Here is an 18230-nt window from a genome sequence, read left to right as displayed (position 1 = left end):
CTCCTCGAAGACCATGTGTGTGCACATGCACTAACATGAGAACGTGTGCACAGGTGCGTGTATCTGCAGGCATACATGTGCAGTGTGCATGCAGGCACTGTGTGAGAACGTGTGTGTGCATACATGTGAACATGTGCATGTGTGTGCACACGTGTCTGTGCATGCAACTGTGAGTGTGCATGCATGTCTGCATGTGCAAGTGTGAATGGGCAGTACGTGAACGTGTGCAAACATGTATTGTGCAAGTGTGTGCGTGCAGGCGCGTGCGTGCACACGAAGTGCATGCATGTGCGTGTACATATGTGTGCATGCATGCTTTGGCTCCCATCTTTCAGGTGGAGGAAGCCCAATGCCATTTGATCAGGAGACCATCAAGGTCCCCTAAGAGCCACTGTCTCTGTCTAAGGCCCCAGCAGCCTCCACAGATGGAAGGGAATTCCTTTGTTGGTTCTGCTTCCCTTCCTCCACCCCCATTTCATTGTAAATGCCTTTGATGTGTGGCTGACAGAAGTGATCACTTCATGCATCTATCTCTGCTCACAGTTCACAGAAAATCTGTTAGAAATCCACTCGGCCCATTGGTCACACTTTCTTTCATGACTCATCCGCAAGGAGGCCAAACTGGGCATGGCAGGCAGGTTCCCCTCCTCCAGAGAGAAAGCCCTGGCAGGCCCAGGTGACAGGAGGGGAGAGGTGGCGTTTTTAAAATACCTTCCCCTCTGTTCATCTCTACTGACAGGTAGACCTCATGTAGGAAGACGAGTGGCCGGCCTTGGACCAACAACCACTGGTAACTAGACAGTTGAGAGCCTGCAATGACCATGGGCCTCCTGGGCAGAGTGAAGGGGAAAGGCACTTCCTACTCAGGCAGGAAGGAGAGTGCCGCCCTCTGAAAGGGAAGGCCGCGCATAGACGGCAGGACCAAGGGAGCGTGTCGTTCTCCTGTGGCCACCCACAGTCTAGGGACAGCGTAGGTGAGACTTTGCCTGCAGACTAGTGAATGAAAGAGACGTCCTGGCCAGGGCACCAAGAAAAGACGGAGGGGGATAGATAAACGGATTGGGAAATTGCAGTGAATCCCTCTGCCGCCTGAAGCAACAGCCTTCTGCTTTCGAGTCTGGTAACCTGGCCTGTTGGCCTATCACCATCACCTAAGAGAGATCCCACGCACGAGTTCCAAGTCCTCAGAATGCTCAGGGGGACATGCTAGGCCCTCGCCTGAGAGCAGGGCCCAAGACCAAGGCTGAGAGAAATCAGCAGCCTGGCCAGACTGGATCAAGAGGGCAGCCTCAGCCACCCCTGCTGCCGTCCCCACCCCTGGGCCCTCCCTGAGCCAAGCTGGGAGAGAGCTCAGGTGTGATGGGGAGGCCAGAGGGGCTGCAGGGCCCTGACTACATGCTCAGCCAGGACTGTATGGCAGCTCTGGGGGCCTTCCGGAGACCACCCTGGAGCCCCACAGAGCCCGGAGCCAAGGAACCCCACAGGACAGGGCGAGGGGCCCGCACCACACACACAAACCCAGACGACTGGGTGGAGGGGAGACTCTCTTGCTCTGAGTGTGGGCCCTGCCACATCTGCTCTATTCTGGGCTGGTGAACGGAAGGGCCCTCAGTTCCCACGCCATCCTGTGACGGTGGGCGGGTGGCTGTGAGAGAAGAAAGTGTACTGACCACTGGGTGGTTTAGGCCGTGGAGGAGCAGGTTTCTTCGGAGGCAGAGCGGGAGTGTCCTGTTTACTTTTAAAGGGGTCATCTGAGAATCCTGCCCCTCCAAAGGAGGAGGTGAAAGGGCCAGAAGTTGGGGGCTGAAAGAGAGGACACGAAAGAGAGGCAAAAATAATTGTTAACACAGAGGCAACGGACGCCCATCAAGCCAACGCTCACGTACAGAGAGCCTTAGCGAGGCTCCCAACCCTCCGGGCTGTGCAGCATGGCCCCTGCTCGGTCCCGGGGTCTCTCACAAGCCCCTCGTTTTCCTCCATCCGCAACAGCCGGAGTCCTCTGGCCTGTGAGGGGCAAGCCAGCAAACACACAGAGCAGGTGAGAGCAGCCCCATGAAGGTGACCCTTCCACACAGGCCGTTCCACCCACACAGGGATATCGTGTCTTTCTGACCCCAGGGTCCCCGGGCCTCTGGCGCATGCTTCAGAGGTGTGCCCCACCCTCACCCTGTGCACCTCTGGGCTGAGTGCTGGCTTGTGCAGCCGCTGCCTTCCATCAGTGACAGGCAGCTCCACACACCTGGTCAGAATGGCACCAGACCCTCTCGTGCTCCTGGGCTGCCTACAGGTGCCCCCCAAGTGAGTCAGGTCGGAGCCCACCCTTGACTACCCGAACCAGCCCAACCCTGTCAGCACAGCCACGGCTGCCTCTGTTGGGTGCTTATCACCTCTGGCTTGGACCCCCTACACCTGCTCCCACCCACCCCTATGTCCACCGTCTCCAATCCAAGTCAAACCACATCACCCCGGCAACAGACAGGTACGTGGCTAGAGGGATGAGTGGGTGGGTGGGAGACGGGTAGAGATGACAGATAGGTGGGTAGGTAGGGAGCAGTGAATGGTCCCAATGCCAACAGGTAACTTCTAAGCACTCTTCACGGCATGGAGGGCCTTCATCACAGCCCCCCAGCGCCTGATTCTTCAGCCTCATCCCTGCAGTCATCCCCATCCCTTCCCGATGACTCCTGGGTCCCCAGAACCCCTTACAGCCCCATCTCCAGGCCCTTGCACACACGAGGTCCTCGGCTGGGGGCTCGTGCATGCCCCCCTCCCCTCTGTGTCTGCTGCACGTCAGCACAGATGAGGGGGCAGCACATCTGCCGGCCAAAACTGGGTGGGCAGGGTCTTGTCTCTGTGTGCGCCCCCAGCTCTAGCGCTAGCACAGCAGAAGGGCCAGCTCCTCTCAGGTGATGGGGCCTTGGGTACCCCAAAGGGAGAAGACTGCTTTCCATGGAGTTGGGGTGGGGGTGGGGAATCACTTTTACTAAAATGGAAAATAAGCAGGAAAAAGTACAGCATGAACCACAGAGCTACTAGAAACAAAGGGATTGGCAGAAATAGGGGTAAAAATGCTAATACGGTCCTCAAAGGGCAAAGGAAAGGAGACGCGAGACGTGTGGCAGGGCAGGAGTTGGAGGGAGCACATGTTCTCTCCCCAGCGGGGCAGCCTAAGGACAGAAACAAAGCAGGGACACAAAGGTGCACACGTGGGACTTTCTTAGATAAGCCCGACCAACCAATTGCTGGAGAAGTGAGGAGAAGGGCCAACTCACTCCAGTAACGGGATACGGCTCCCCTTCCTCCAGGATCCAGTCACGGGACACGGCTCCCCCTCCTCCAGGATCCAGTCACGGGACACGGCTCCCCCTCCTCCAGGATCTAGTCACGGGACACGGCTCCCCCTTCTACAGGATCCAGTCATAGGGACACGGCTCCCCCTCCTCCAGGATCCAGTCACAGGGACATGGCTCCTTCTCCTTCTCCAGGATCCAGTCACGGGGACACAGCTCCCCATCCTCCAGGATCCAGTCACGGGGACATGGCTCCTCCTCCTTCTCCAGGATCCAGTCACAGGGACATGGCTCCCCCTCCTCCAGGATCCAGTCACAGGGACATGGCTCCCCCTCCTCCAGGATCCAGTCACAGGACACGGCTCCTCCTCCTCCAGGATCTAGTCACAGGGACATGGCTCCTCCTCCTCCAGGATCCAGTCATGGGGACACGGCTCCCCCTCCTCCAGGATCCAGTCACGGGGACATGGCTCCTCCTCTTTCTCCAGGATCCAGTCACAGGGACATGGCTCCCCCTCCTCCAGGATACAGTCATGGGGACACGGCTCCCCCTCCTCCAGGATCCAGTCATGGGGACACGGCTCCCCCTCCTCCAGGATCCAGTCACAGGACACGGCTCCCCCTCCTCCAGGATCCAGTCACAGGACACAGCTCCCCATCCTCCAGGATCCAGTAACAGGGACACGGCTCCTCCTCCTCCTCCAGGATCCAGTCACAGGACCCACTCCCTCACCTCCAAGATATAGTCATGGGACGGGCTTCCCCTCTTCCAGGATTCAGTCACGAGACTGGCTCCTCCTCTAGGATCTAATCAGGGGGACGGCACATGGCAGCCTCCACCTCCAGTATCTGGTTACAGATACTAGTCTCGGGTGAGGAGAGGTGGCCAGCCCACAAGGAGGAGGAGGGGTCTGGAGAGGCTTCTGCACACTCAGCCGACTCCAGTGGGCACCCCGGTTCCCCCTCATCAGCCCTCTGGGGCCTCCTGGGTAGGAGATGCTGCCTCTGTACTGATCTTTGCATCTCATCTTCCCAACAGCCTTGGGAGGGAGTCCTACTGTCACCACCTCCGTTCTACACACAGGGAAACTGAGGCACAGAGAAGGACTGCAGCCTGCCAGTCACAGCCCCTCAGTGGTGGAGTCAGGGCAGGAACCCACGTTGCCTACCTCCTGGGCCTTGCCTTCGGCTGCTGGCAGCCTGCCCCCGCAGCAGGTTTGGGGCCATGTTCTGGGCAGACTGTCCCTGTCCTTAGGCCTGTGGAAAAGACACGCACGGATGCAGGTAAGAGGCAGAGCAAGGCAGGAGAAGGCCCAGAGGAAGATGCGGGTCAAATGAGGACAACTCATTTCCCTGCCAAGACCACCGCAGCACACCAGGAAGCTCTGATGGAGAAGGCCTGCCAGGGCTGTGGCTAGAGGGCTGTGGCTGGGCAAGGAGGTGCCTCCCTCCATGCGGCTGCTCTCCTCTCCCGGGCTCTGTGACACTTGTCCTTTTCGGTACAAAAGTCAGGGAGTCTCTTTGTAAAACCTGCTGTTTGAGTTTCCGGAACATCTGCCTGGTCAGGCCGCAGAGCACGATGGTCAGGGGTGGGGTCTGGATGTCCCACCACCTACTAACAGCTCCGTGCCTTGGTTTCCTCATCTGTAAAATGACAGTAATGACAGCCCTAGCTCACAGGGCTGTGGCAAGAATGCAAGAAGGGAATGCACACATCGCTCCCCCAGCTCCTGGAAGACATCAGCACGAAGACAGCACCATCGCCACCACGCCAAAGGCCGTGGCTGTGATCAGCTCTTGTACAGGCCTCGAGAACCCGTGGGCGCCCCGTCAGCTCCAGACGCTTTACTTCTGCTGCCTCTCGTCGTCCGCAGTGCCGTTGCTGAGGAAGGCAGCCCGAGAGCCCAGGGGAGGCGTCAACCCCAGCTGAGCTTTAAAACGGTGCTTCAGGGTCTGTTGTTTGGGAAGGAAGAGCGAGGCGGGAGCAGAGGAGCCGGAGAGGGAGGGAACACTGGTTCTTCTGCTTCAGCCTCTGCCATTCACAGAGCACGCCCCAGGCCCAGGGCTCACGCGATTCCCCACAACCTGAGAGGAGCAGGCAGGAATCCGAACCACTTTCCTAGTAGAGAGGTGGTGTGACCAGCCCCCAAGGCCTCGTGTGGACCCCAGTCCTTGTCCTGAGAGCACACCAGCTCTGGGGAAGGGGGGCAGATGGGCACCCGGACCCCTCTGGATGCACCCCCAGTCTCGGGGTACACGGTGCCCTTGTCCCCCCAGGCCACGCACTGCCTCCTGGACTGCGTCACCCAACTGGAGCGAGTGCTCGGCTGGGAGCAGAGGCAGGGTCCACCTTAATGAGCCGCTCCATCCCTGGCTTGGGCAACAAGTGGGGAGAAGGCGGGACCCTAAAGGGGCCACTCAGTTCAGAGTTCCTAACATGTAAGAGCCAGCGACACACTAAAACCACAGCTGCAATGATCCTGGCTGGCTGGGGACCCTGTGGACCAAGCAGACTCTCCACCCCGTTCTGTGTAAACCCACCAAGCCAGGCAGCTCACTCCAACATTCCAACTCAACGCCCAGTTCCCCGGCAACAGGGAATTACATCACTTCCAAAACCAAAAAGCCTGTGTCATTTCCGAATCCCAATTTTCACGACTTCAAGTTTCCCAAGAAGCCTCCTTTGGGACCCGATTCGTTCCTTCTTGGGCTGGGTCTTCAGGGAAAGTCACTATTTTTAGAAGAGTTTCAGTAAAGCCAGTCGGGGCTCTCTGGGCTGGCCCAGAGTGAAGCGTGCTCAGAAAAAAAAAAAGAGCAGACAGAAAAGCTACTGTGAAAAGCAGCTCTAAGAGAAACACACTTGGGGTTCACGGTTTGAAGAACTGGTTTAAAGCAAACGACTCTTAACTCTTCAAAAACAGCCCCAAATACGAATGCAGGGCTTCAAATGACTGACAACCACCAAGTATTTCAGAGATGGCTTTTTTCCAGGGGGAGGGGCGACATAATCAAGTTCGAGTCTTGTTTTTATTCTCAGACACTCCCTGAGATCTATTTTGGGGGATGTGCTTTCAAAGCGAGGAAATGGAGTTTAGGATCGACACAGTCTGGAACAATCTCTGTGAGTGTGGAGGGACCTCAGCTAAGAACGAGAGCCAAACAGCCTCCCAGAGGAACCTCCTGGGATCAGAGCGCTGGCTGTCGCCTTCCCTTAGCACTGCCCCACAGAGGGCGACACTTGAATTTAGGGTGAAGTTGAGAAGGGGCGCCCACAGGCCTCGCCTCACCACCCCGCTCAGAAGGGGAAAAGCTGGAGATGTGAAAAACAAAAAAACAAAAAAAACCAAGAAGCCAAAAAAAAAAACCTTCTTGCCACTTTACTTTCATTTCCTTCAGCATTTTATTTATACTCACGATGTTGTTCTTGAAAGACAGAAAGGGAACCAAAAAGGAAAAACAGAGTGACAAGGTCAGGGCTCGGGGTTCAGCTGGGGAGGCACACAAGAGCGGGAGCTGACAGGACTGTGGACGCAGAACAACGGAGTGCTGGGGACGAACTGCCCTGGCCCCGTCCAGCTCTAGCCCGCCCAGCGCCTCGAACAGGAAGGGGCACTGGCTCAGAAGTCACAGTGCATGTGTGTGTGTGGCCTGACTGGGGACACGGGGACAAGGAGAGGGAAATTGGAATTGGAAGAGGGAAAACGCACTGTTAGGTTAGAACAGGCAGAAAGAAGGGGTCCCAGGTTCCGGGAAGTCTCTGCAGCTATGGGGAACAGAGACTGCCTGGTGTGGGGGGGGCCTTCCTGCTGTGCAGGCGCCTCCAGGCTGGCCACCCTGCAGGGACCTCTGCAAGCCCACGCAGCCTCCACTCGGACACTTCTTGAGACAAGAGGCCTCACTCGTGCCCTCGTCCTTGTCCTCACTCAGGCCACTGCTAGCTCTCCCTCTGCCTGCAGGGCCAACCTCCCACAGGGAGAGAGCCCACTGGTGACAGCTTGAGAACACAAGGCAAACCGCTTCCCTGGAGATTGCTGCCACCGTGTGGCAGAAGTTTTCTGATTTCAGAAGATTGTTTCCGCTCACTAAGCAGGGACAGAAGCAGAGGACACACAGCTCCACACAAGGCACACAAATGTGTGTAACAGCCACTAAGCAACAGACAAGCGTGAGGGCAATCTCACATCCTCTGGTGCCTTCTGTCAACCCCAGTGCCCCAAGTCAGGGTCACAGTGTTTCTGGACAAGGGATGGAGGCTCGTTCTCCTCCAGGCACTGGAAGGAGAGGCTGCACCACCAGGCCCTCTGGGCTCCCTCCTGCAGTGGCCGACAGGCAAACAGATGCTCTGCGTCTGGCCAGAGCTGGATGTGCTACCTCAACAGTTTACGTTCGCACACTTATTTGAAAACCTAAACAGAATCTCAAATGTTTCTCAGAAGCTGTGGCCACAGTCACACACTGCTAACCACAAGCGCTCAGCGTCCAGACAATCGTGTGCTCCTTGGGCCGAGTGAACATGGAGCGTGCAGGCAGAGCGCCCCGAGGAGCGGGCTTGGCGGGGGAGACCAGGGTGCAGGAGGCACGGGACTTCTCGCTGCAGGTGCTTGGCTCCCACATCCGGGGGCTCCCTCCCCAGCCCCCTCACCACCATCTGGCTGTGAGCCTTCCCTAACTAAGAGGCAAGATCGGGGACAGGGACTGTTTTCTGCTTGTGGCTGATGGTACCTGGGCTGGAGCAAGCGGCTGGTCAAGATGGGCGGAATGAATGAAGAAAACAGGGCCCTGTGGCTCTGAGGCTCTCTATCTGTGAGGGATCCCACCTTCACCTGCCTGGCGGGCTGCAGAGAAGGAGTGGAGCGCACGCAGGTGCAGGGGACGGGGACTTGAGGCTGAGGCGAGGCACATCTGGCACTGCTTTCCTAATTCTTATCAAAGAAACACCTGCCTAGAGTTAAAACCAGGAGACACTAAAAGTTACACTGAAGAACAGCAGACTCTCAGCCCGCTGCTCTTCCCACACGCCAACATTTTCAATTTCTTAGCTGCAGCTTCTGGAATTTACCTCAGTAATTATGGACTTCCACTGTTATTTCTTCATCTGTCCATTTTGGACGTGATCTGCTGACTGACCCCTTGCTACACTGAAGATTTAGCTCTCTCACCACACCGGCCCCCCATCCCCTCTCGACAGCGCTCGAACACCATCCGGGGCTATTCCACAGTCAGTTAACATAACTGCGGCCACACGGATACGGCGTCCAGCTCAACAACAGCATGAATGTTGTCCGTCGTGGAGAGCTCACTCTTCACCTGCATGTTTACTTGCTGAGGCTGCCCTCACTTTCCACACCCTTAGAGGGTTCTGTTCACAGGCGGCTCCAGACGCTCGGCCCACTTTCTCCAGATGCCTCCCTCCTGCCAGCCTGCGGCCCACAGTTCCTGCCTCAGCTGGCTGCACACCAGGCCTGCCTCCCGCAACCCTCCCGGGCCCTCTGTGCCTAACACCTTCCTGAGTTTGTGCAGCACAGTGATGACCTCATCACCTGAGATCTGTTGGCCAGCAGACACCAGTGGCAGCAGGAAGGAGAGCGTGGCGCTTGTGCTTCTGCGAGGGATTCAGGGCTCTGGCAGTTTTGCTCAGAGGAGGGGGGGGAAACGGGCCTGATCACAGGCACGGGTGCTTTCTAGACCCTGTCTGCTGACTCACGATCTCTTGTGAGGATGCATTTCAGTTTGACAGGTACGAAGGAAATATATACGTGGTGTTAACAATTACGCCTGGCAGCCCCATCAAGACCATGACAAGAGGAACAAGGACTGGCAGAGGCACAGGGGTTCCATGGGAGGGACTTTACCTTGGACATCTGGCTGAAGTCAGCAAAGCCCTCAGCACTGTTGAAGGACCCAGTTCCGAAGGGGTCTAGGGTTCCAAAGGGACCTGCAAGCAGCACCAACAGAGGCCGTTACGGGGCTTCCACGCACCTCCTGGTGCCCAGTGGAAGTGTCACCTCTTGGTACTCAACGGCCCCCAAAGCAGGAGATCTGGGGAGGTTGCATTTGTTTGTTGGATCCTGCACCTGTGTGCAGGCCCTCAACAACGCCTTCTGCCCCCACCTGCTCTGGCTCGTGGTTAGTGCAGCTCAACCAGATGGTTTCTTGCCATGACAGCCAGCTTGGGGAGAACCAGAGGAACTCTGCCCCACGTCTGTGCTTCAAGCCAGCACTGCTCATGGTCAGCAAAGGAGCAACAGGTGCCCTGTGGAGGCACAGCCTGCTGCCCCAATGAGTCAGGAGGGGAGAGTGTGAGGGAGGGGACCCACTACCCACACAATTGATGTGGGGAGGTCGTCAGCAGGTAGAGATTTTTGCTGAGCTTTCTCCTTTGGTTTTTTCCTGAAGTAACCCACATGCCCACCTGTGATATCCACCTCCGTAACCAACAAGCAGGAGTGGCTAGGCAAGGCAGCAGGACCAAGTAAGGCCTGTCTCCAAATGCAAGGGGGAGTCCGCAAATGCTCCTCTCCCCTAATGCACAAGCCAGTACCCTCGCTCAAACTTGGGATTCTTTTAGGAAAAAAATCCAAAGGTACAAACCAAAGATTTATACAGAGGAATGGGTAAAGAATCACAAATAACATTGGTGTTATTACTGAATTAATTCCTACTGCCAAGCTTCCTTTCTGGAAACATGATAGCTCTTGCTCGGGAAGATGAGCAGCCAGGGGGCACTGGCTTTGGCCAAACTGCCTCAGGTGAGGATCTGGGTGCCAATGACTAATGACATAAACACTGAAGACACACCAGTTTTGGAAATGAAAGCATTAACTGGGTGGGCTCCTTCCTCTGACCAAGGAAGAGTCAGAAGGGAAATAAGCCATCAGTCTCACCTGATCCTCTTGAAGAGACGCTGGAGGATGAAAAAGGATCACTGGATTCAAAGGGGTCAAGCTGAGTGAAAGGAAAGAGGAAAGAGTAAAAAGCAGTTCCTTTGTTCCACCATCCATTCATTCAACCACAAACTATCTTGATATCTATGTATACCATATCTGGTGTTGGGCTGTGGGGAGGATAAAATGATTTAAACTAAACTCCAGCAGAGTAAAATCCCAACAGACCAACCCCTCCTGCAGATAACACCTATAAACTCTGGACAAAATGCAAAAATAAAATTAAAAAGCAACCGCCTGAAGGCTCAGAAAGCAGGAATACTTTGGAGGAGACTTGAAACTTGGCAGAAGAAAACAGTACAAGGTTGAGTTTTCCATTTTAACAGCTACAGTCTGAGGGTATCAGGTGGCTAAGACTCCAACAGAAAACTTGTATCTTTCTGCCGAGAGGATGGAGGCCCGGGACAATCACAGCCATGGGAAAGGGACAGGGGATCCAGAAAGGAGAAGCAGAGAATGGGATTCACAGCTCCCGTGATAAGCTCTTCCCAAGTCAAGGGCTGACTCCTGCACTGTGCATGGGTGGGCAGACTGAGAGCAGCCTACAGATAAAGCCACAAGTATAAAACCACCGGTGTGAGAGAGAGGGTTTGCAGTCTGAGTCTCACAAGTTAACTGCCTGCTGAAACAAAACCATCCACACTCTTTGGAGGAATGTAACAGAATCCAGTCTCCACAACGGAGCACTCACAATGTATAGGATACATTTCTAAATTATTCAATATACAGAGAACCAGAAAAATGTGGCCAATTCTCAAGGGAAAAGACAATCAATGGAGCCAATTTCAAGACAACCTAGATGCTGGAATTCTCAGAGGAGGATAACGTTAAAGCAGCAATAACTGCGCTAAATGAGATAAAGGAAAGTACACTTAAAATGAATGAGAAGATAGGAGATCTTAGCAGAGACAAAGAAATTATACAAAAGAAACATGGAAATTCTAAAACTGAAAGCACATCTAGAAAAAAATTCACTAGGTTAGCTAAATAACAGACGACAGAGAGACAAGTAAGTGAACTTGAAGACAGATCAGTAGAAATTACTCAATCTGAAAAAAATAAGAAAAGAGAATGAAAAGAAAACAGACCATCAGGGACCTGTGGGGACAACAGCAAAAGGTTTAACATATGTGTAACTGGAATCTCAGAAAGAGAGGAGAGAGAGAATATGGTAGAAAAAGAAAATACCTGAAATAATAGTTGAAAACTTACCAAATTTGGTGAAAGACATAATTCACAGAGTTAAGAAGCTCAGCAACCCCTAACCAGCATAAACACAAAGAAAACCACATCCAGACATTTCACAGTCAAATTATTGAAAATCTAAGATGAAGAGAGGCTCTTGAAAGCAGCCAGAGAAAATAGCACATTACATATAGGGGAACAACTATTTGAAAGACTGATGACTTCTTGTCAAGGACAATTGAGGCCAGAAGGCAGTGGAACAATATCCTACAAGTGCGGAAAGTCAAAAAGAGTACTAGGTTGGGCACAAATATCCTTCAAGAATGAGGCAAAATAGACCTGCATTACAAGAAGTGCTAAAGGAAGTTCTTCAGGCTGAAGGAAAATGATAAGGAAGGGGAAATCAGATCTTGAGAAAGGAATAAAGAGCATTAGAAATGGTAAGTAAGTGGGTAAAAATAAAAGTATTTTTTTCCTCTTAATTTCTTTAAAATACATACAAGGGCAAGAAGCAAAAATAATAAGACTGATCTTGGAGTTTATAATATATTTAGATGCATCACATTCATAGGACAGCTATAACGTAAAATACTACTGGTTGGGGGGAGGCGGATAAACGGACCTATGTGGTTGCAGGTTTTCTACATTTTACATTAAGTGGTTTAATATTAGCTCCAAGTAGCCTATGAAACATTAAGAGTGTAAATGGTAATCCCTAAAGCAACCTCTAAAATATAACAAAGAGGTATAGTTAAAAGAAGCCAACAGATACAAGAAAATGGAATTCTAGAAAACATTCAAATAACCCAAAAGAAGGCAGAAAAAGGGGAAGAGAACAACAAAACACAAGGCATAAAAAGCAAGCAAATAATAAAATAGTAGACTTAAATCCAACCATATCAATAATTGCATTAAATGTTAATAGACTAGACATGGCGCTTAGAAGGCAGAGACTTCCAGACTAGATGGAAAAGCAAACTCTAAATGCTCAATACCAACAAACCTTCATATATAAACCCGACAGGCTGAAAATACATGGATGAAAAAAGATATCATGCAAAGAGTAAGCATAAGGAGGATGAATTGGCTATTTTAATATGTGACAAAACAGATTTCAAGACAAAGAATAACACCAGAGGAAAACAGGAAACTTTTATAATGATAAAAAGGTCACTGCATCAGGATGATACAACAATCATAAATATGTAGGCACCTGACAGAGCTTCAAAATACATGAAGCACAACTTGACAGAATTAAGGGGGGATAGAGATGATTCCACAATCATAGGAGAAGATTTTAACATCCCTCTCGCAGCAACTGCTAGAGCTAAAAACAAACACACACACAGTAAAGACGAAGAGAAGCTGAACAGTACCATCCAGCACCCTGACCTAATGGGCATGGACAGAACACGACACCAAGAACTGCAGACAGACACTCTCCTCAATGCACACAGTACGTGCACCAGAGACCATAAAGTGAGTCTCAACAGATTTAAAAGGTTTGAAAACATACAAAATATGTTCTTGAGTAACAACAGATTTTTTTTTAGAAATCTATATTATAAGATACCTAGGTAAAAAAACAAATATCTGGAAACAAAACAATACACCTTAAAGAATCCATGGTTCAACAGATAAATCACTGGGGAAACTGCAAAATATCTCAAACTGAATGACAATGAAGATACAACATATCAAAATGTGTGGAATGCAGCCAAGGCACTGCTTAGAGGGAGATGTGTAGCTTTAAACATTTATATTAGAAAAGATACTCTAGGGCCGGCCCCGTGGCTTAGCGGTTAAGTGCGGGCACTCCGCTGCTGGCGGCCCGGGTTCGGATCCCAGGCACGCACTGACGCACCACTTCTCCGGCCACGCTGAGGCCGCGTCCCACATACAGCAACTAGAAGGATGTGCAACTATGACGTACAACTATCTACTGGTGCTTTGGGGGAAAAAAAAATAAATAAATAAAATAAAATAAAAAGAAAAGATACTCTAAAATCAATGACCTAATAAGGTTGGATCTTAAGATGTTAGAAATAGAAGAGCAAAGTACTAACCAAAAATAAGTAAGAGGAAGGAAATAATAGCAGAAACCAGTGAAATAGAAAACAAATAGAAGAGAAAATTATCAGAGCCAAAAGTTGGTTCGTGGAAAAGATAACAAAACTGATCAAGACTGAGAACACAGATTGCCAATACCAAGAATGAAAGTGGAATCCCATGACAGGTCTTATAGACAGGAATGTTACAAATTAATCCTTGCCTTCAAGGAGCTCTGGGTCTAGTGTTGCAGACCAAGAGGTCCATGGAGAAGAGAAAAACCAGGGAATGTGTAAGGTGGGGACAGAGATGCAGCCTAGAACCTGAGGGGATATAAAGCACCCTCACTTACACATAAAAATTCTCTGTTCAATCACAAAATCTCTTTTTTGCTTTTTTTTTTTTTTACTTTATTTTTGCGTGAGGAAGATTAGCTGTGAGCTAACATCCGTTGCCAATCCTCCTCTTTCTGCTGAGGAAAATTTGCCCTGGGTTAACATCCATGCCCTTCTTTCCCTACTTTATATGGGATGCTACCACAGCATGGCTTGACAAGCAGCTCGTCGGGGCATGCCCGGGATCCGAATCTGCAAACCTCGGGCCACTGAAGCAGAGCACACGCACTTAACCGCTATGCCACCGGGCCGGCCCCACTTTTTTGCTTTTTAAATCCTAGATGACACCAATTTATCCCAGTCCGTTGGGCCTAACACTGTGCAAAGCACATGGTTTACTACAATGTTGGGGGGGCTGGAGGGCACACATGGGCCTTGCACAATAAGTGCTGCCAGTTTGCGGATATGGACTTCCTCCTGCTATGACCGGGACGCACCTCGGCACTCGACTCCAACGTCACCCTCAGCACTGTGCACTAGGAAGATGGCGGGGCAGTCGTGTGGAGGCCGGGGCGGTCTGCAGGAGCGTGTGGTCCTTTGTTTTGTTTTGTCTTTGTTGGGAGACAGAGCAGCAGTGGGGGCAGGCGACAGAGCAGAGAACCCAGCAGGTGGGCCCGAGCTGAAGTAATGGGCACAGAAAGAGACAGAGGAATGAGCGGTTCAGGGCACAGCCCGCCTGAGTTGGGCTCCCTGGACTGCTGGATGTGACACCCTACTTCACAGAATGAGCCTCGCAGGGACCAGCACGAATGGTCACCTGCCATCCAGTAATGTGACCTGGCCCATGACCCTGCTCCTGGGGAACTGCCCGGACTCACATGGCACACAGTGCCTGCATTTGTCAGGCTCAGTGAACATAGTTCAAATGATAGAGCCCCTGACTCAGCCCACAGGGGAGGACAAGGAAAGGCTCCCTTCATATAGGCAGCACCTACGCCTTCCCGGGGTCACTCACCTTTGAGGGTAAGGAAGCATTTTTCGTGAATGGGTCTGAGGTAAACGGGTCGTTCTTTGTCTGTTTCTTAAAGAAGTCGTCGGGGGCAGAGCCACGGAATGGGTCACTTTCTTTGAAAGGATCCCCTCCAAATGGATCTAGATGATGTTTTGGAAAGCAAAAAAAGAAAAGAAAAAAAGCCCCCTGAATAAACAACATTATGCTTAGTGAAAAAACCCAAACATTAAAAAAAAACACCTAACTGACTGATGCCATTTATATGAAATTCTAGAAAAACTAAAAACCATCGCGACAGAAAGCAGGTCAGTGGTTGCCAGGGGCCTAGGGACCGGGGTGGGGATTTGGGGGCACAAAGAAACCTTTCGGGATGATGGAAATATTCTCCATCTCACATGACTGTACACCTTCTCAAAACTCATCTAATTATACACTTATCATTGGTGAATTTTGTTGTGTATAAATTATACCTCTCAATAAAGCCAATTTTAAAAATAAGCAACGTGGGTAAATCCATAGAGAAAGAAAGCAGATTAGTGGGTGCCAGGGGCTGGAGGAGGGGGTGGGGAGTGACTGCTCATGGGGATGGGGTCTCCTTTTGGGGAGACGGAAATGTTCTGGAATTAGATAGAGGTGATGGTTGCACAACATTGTGGATGTGCTAAATGCCACTGAATCGTTTACTTTAAAAAGGTGAATTTTGTGTTATACGAATTTCACCTCAGTAAAAAAATTAATAGATAAATAGGCAGCATGATGCTAACGTGATGCCTACAGTGTACTCACTCCCCTCGAATGTGGGGTGCGGGCATGGTGACTGGAGGACTGGGAGAGCCACTGTCACCAGGAGGGAACAAGACACCAGGCTTCCGTGCAACACAGACGGCCGTGCTTCTCAGTTTACCCCGCCTCCACTCCTGGTGTGTGCTGACAGAGACCCTGCTGTGTGCAGGTGCTACAGGGACCCCCGACGCCACCACAGGTGACACAGCGGGCACAGGTGACCCAGCTGCCATGGGTGTGTCTGAACACTCGCCTGGCTATCAGGAGCCTCTTTTCTAGTTCTGTTCCTCATCGTGCTGCGAGATTGGCAAGAAGGGGCTCCAGATTGTGAAAGGGAGGGACAAGGTCATTACCAGGTCCCTTCAGCAACTAACCTCCCCTGCTGCCATGTTGTAGGAGACCTGGCCAAGGAGGCTGGAAGGGAGTTTTTCCATTTCCCTCAACTTGAACTACAAATGGAAATATTGTGAGGACTAGTCCACGAAATAGTTCTTTTAATGAAGGCTTTTTTTTTACCTATTGAAGCTGTCTGCTGTTCTGCAAAGGGGTCATTCTGGAATGGATCACCTAGATTAGAGGAGAGAGAAAAGAATGTTTAGTTCTATGGTAGAAATGACCTTGGCATATCAAAATGGGAGAGCAGGGCAGCCACTGGCTGAGATGGTCTGTCATGGCTAGGACCTTTAAGATGACATGACATTGTTGGCTGCTCAACACGGGCCAGAGTCAGGGAAAGGTAGAATGAGCCAGAATTCACTCTTCTCTTTCTACGCCATGCTATACTCTCATTAACTCATCTCCCTCTCACCTCGCTCGGCTACGAGGACACAGGACCCTTAGGCTGCCGCAGTCCTCAACCACACGGCTGGCCCCAGAGCAATGATGAGAACAGTACGTCGGAGTCTCAGGAGCTGCCTGAGTCACCTCTCGGCCCTAAGGTGCTCCAACCCGAAATCTGAAACTGGAAAGGCACTCCCGTTGCCCTCTCCCTGCCTGGGCATTTTTCTCAGAAATGTACAGATAGCCTTCCTGGAAATACCGTTTTGCTCTGAGAAAAAAGGAGAAACTTACGAAATCTTGTTTCCAGGAATTCTTCTTAGTTACCCTAGACTTGTGCGTGGCTCTAGGTAAACTCACCATGTTAAGACCTTAGATTTACGTGGGGATCTGCCATTTTCTAGGTGGTTTCACAATCATGCCTCCATCTGATCATCTGATCAGCCTCTCGAGGTGAGCAAGGAAGAATTTACCACCCACTGGTGGATGGGAACTGAAGCGTGCAGAGGCTAAGGGCCGTCCACAGTGCCCTTGGCCGTGGGCGTCTTGCTGTGAGCTTGGAGCTCCTCTCACCAGGCCTCAACACCTCAGCTCTTTAGTTAACCAGGTGAGGGGAAAACTCAAGAGGCCCACCAGGCTCAAGGAATCCCTCTCCTCCTCCAGTTCAGAGGGTGGTATCTCCTCACCAGTCTACTCATCGGACAACCCCAAACGACAGAAAATAAAAGGCCTTTCCATGAGAAAGTAGGCGCCGAGTGAGATACCTTTGAAGGGATCAGCTCCTTTAAATGGGTCGGATTTGAAGGGGTCTTCTGTCTGGAAAGGATCCGGATGCAATTCTTGCGTGTTGTTGCTAAATAACAAGGCTTTATTTTTGAAAGGATCGTCCTATAATTTTGTGAAGAGACAGGACAGGGATTTTATTATTTCAGATTTAAAGCAAAGTACAAAATTGATACCCAACTCGCATATTTCCCCTTTAAGTGGTGAGACCCTAAAGAGAATGATTAAAAGAAAAAAAAAAATCACTGAAGGAATATGGACTTTAGTTAATGATAATGTGTCGACACTGGCTCACTAGTTGTGAAAAATGTACCATACAAGATATTAATAATAGGGGAAACTGGGTGTGAGGTATATGGCAACTCTCTGAATTATCCTTGCAATTTTTCTCTAAGTTCAACACTCTCCTAAAATCAAAGTTTGAAGTCATTGAGTGGAAGCAACTCAAACGTCCATTAACCGATGAATTGATTAACAAAACGTGGTGTATACACACAATGGAATGTTATTCAATTTTAAAAAGGAAGGAAATTCTGACACATGCTACAACATGGATGAACCTTGAGGTCATTATACTAAGTGAAGTAAGTCACACACCAAAGGACAAATACTGTGTGATTCCACTTATTATGAGGTCCCTAGAGGAGTCAGATTCATAGAGACAGAAAGTAGAAAGGTGGGTGCCAGTGACTGGGGGAAGGGGATGGGGAGTTAGTGTTTAATGGGGACAGAGTTTCAGTTTGGGATGATGAAAAAGTTCTGGAGATGGATGGTGGGGATGGCTGCACAACAATATGAATGTACTCAATACCACTGAAGTGTACAGTTAAAAATGGTGTAGATGGTAAATTGTATGTGTATTTTACCAGAATAAGATTTTTTTTAAAAAATCACTAAGTCAGAAAAAAGTCCTATTTTTGGCAATGTCAGAAAGAAAATGCAATGAGCCACCCAACAACTGCAGCACCGGCCTCATTCAAAGGTGTGATCTCCCTCAACCATCTTTTTCTCAGAGCATGTACCTATGCGGGCATTTCAAAAAATGCCGTTTCCACACCAAGAAACATGCTGG

General features: G+C 50.8%; 1 protein-coding gene across 12 annotated transcripts in view; it reads right to left on the bottom strand.

Annotated features, from left to right (window-relative positions):
• EPS15L1 (epidermal growth factor receptor pathway substrate 15 like 1) overlaps nucleotides 1–18230 on the bottom strand; it is a 96849-nt gene that overhangs the window by 20004 nt on the left and 58615 nt on the right. For 6 of the 12 annotated variants that reach the window (XM_087443652.1, XM_087443654.1, XM_087443653.1 and 3 more), the window contains exons 17-22: nucleotides 17140–17263; nucleotides 16115–16165; nucleotides 14819–14955; nucleotides 10175–10235; nucleotides 9143–9225; nucleotides 1671–1803 (exon numbers count right to left, since the gene is read on the bottom strand). In XM_087443652.1, coding sequence (XP_087299778.1) covers nucleotides 1671–1803; nucleotides 9143–9225; nucleotides 10175–10235; nucleotides 14819–14955; nucleotides 16115–16165; nucleotides 17140–17263 — 589 coding nt within the window. The other 6 variants (XM_087443657.1, XM_087443660.1, XR_015555149.1 and 3 more) reach the window with 5 other exon arrangements.

Source organism: Ceratotherium simum, chromosome 18 (assembly GCF_057802395.1).
Source record: "Ceratotherium simum simum isolate JZ-2026a chromosome 18, ASM5780239v1, whole genome shotgun sequence".
In the NCBI taxonomy this organism is placed as follows: Eukaryota; Metazoa; Chordata; class Mammalia; order Perissodactyla; family Rhinocerotidae; genus Ceratotherium; species Ceratotherium simum.
Note: the sequence above shows the minus strand (reverse complement) of the source record. Positions and strands in the feature narration are given on the sequence as shown.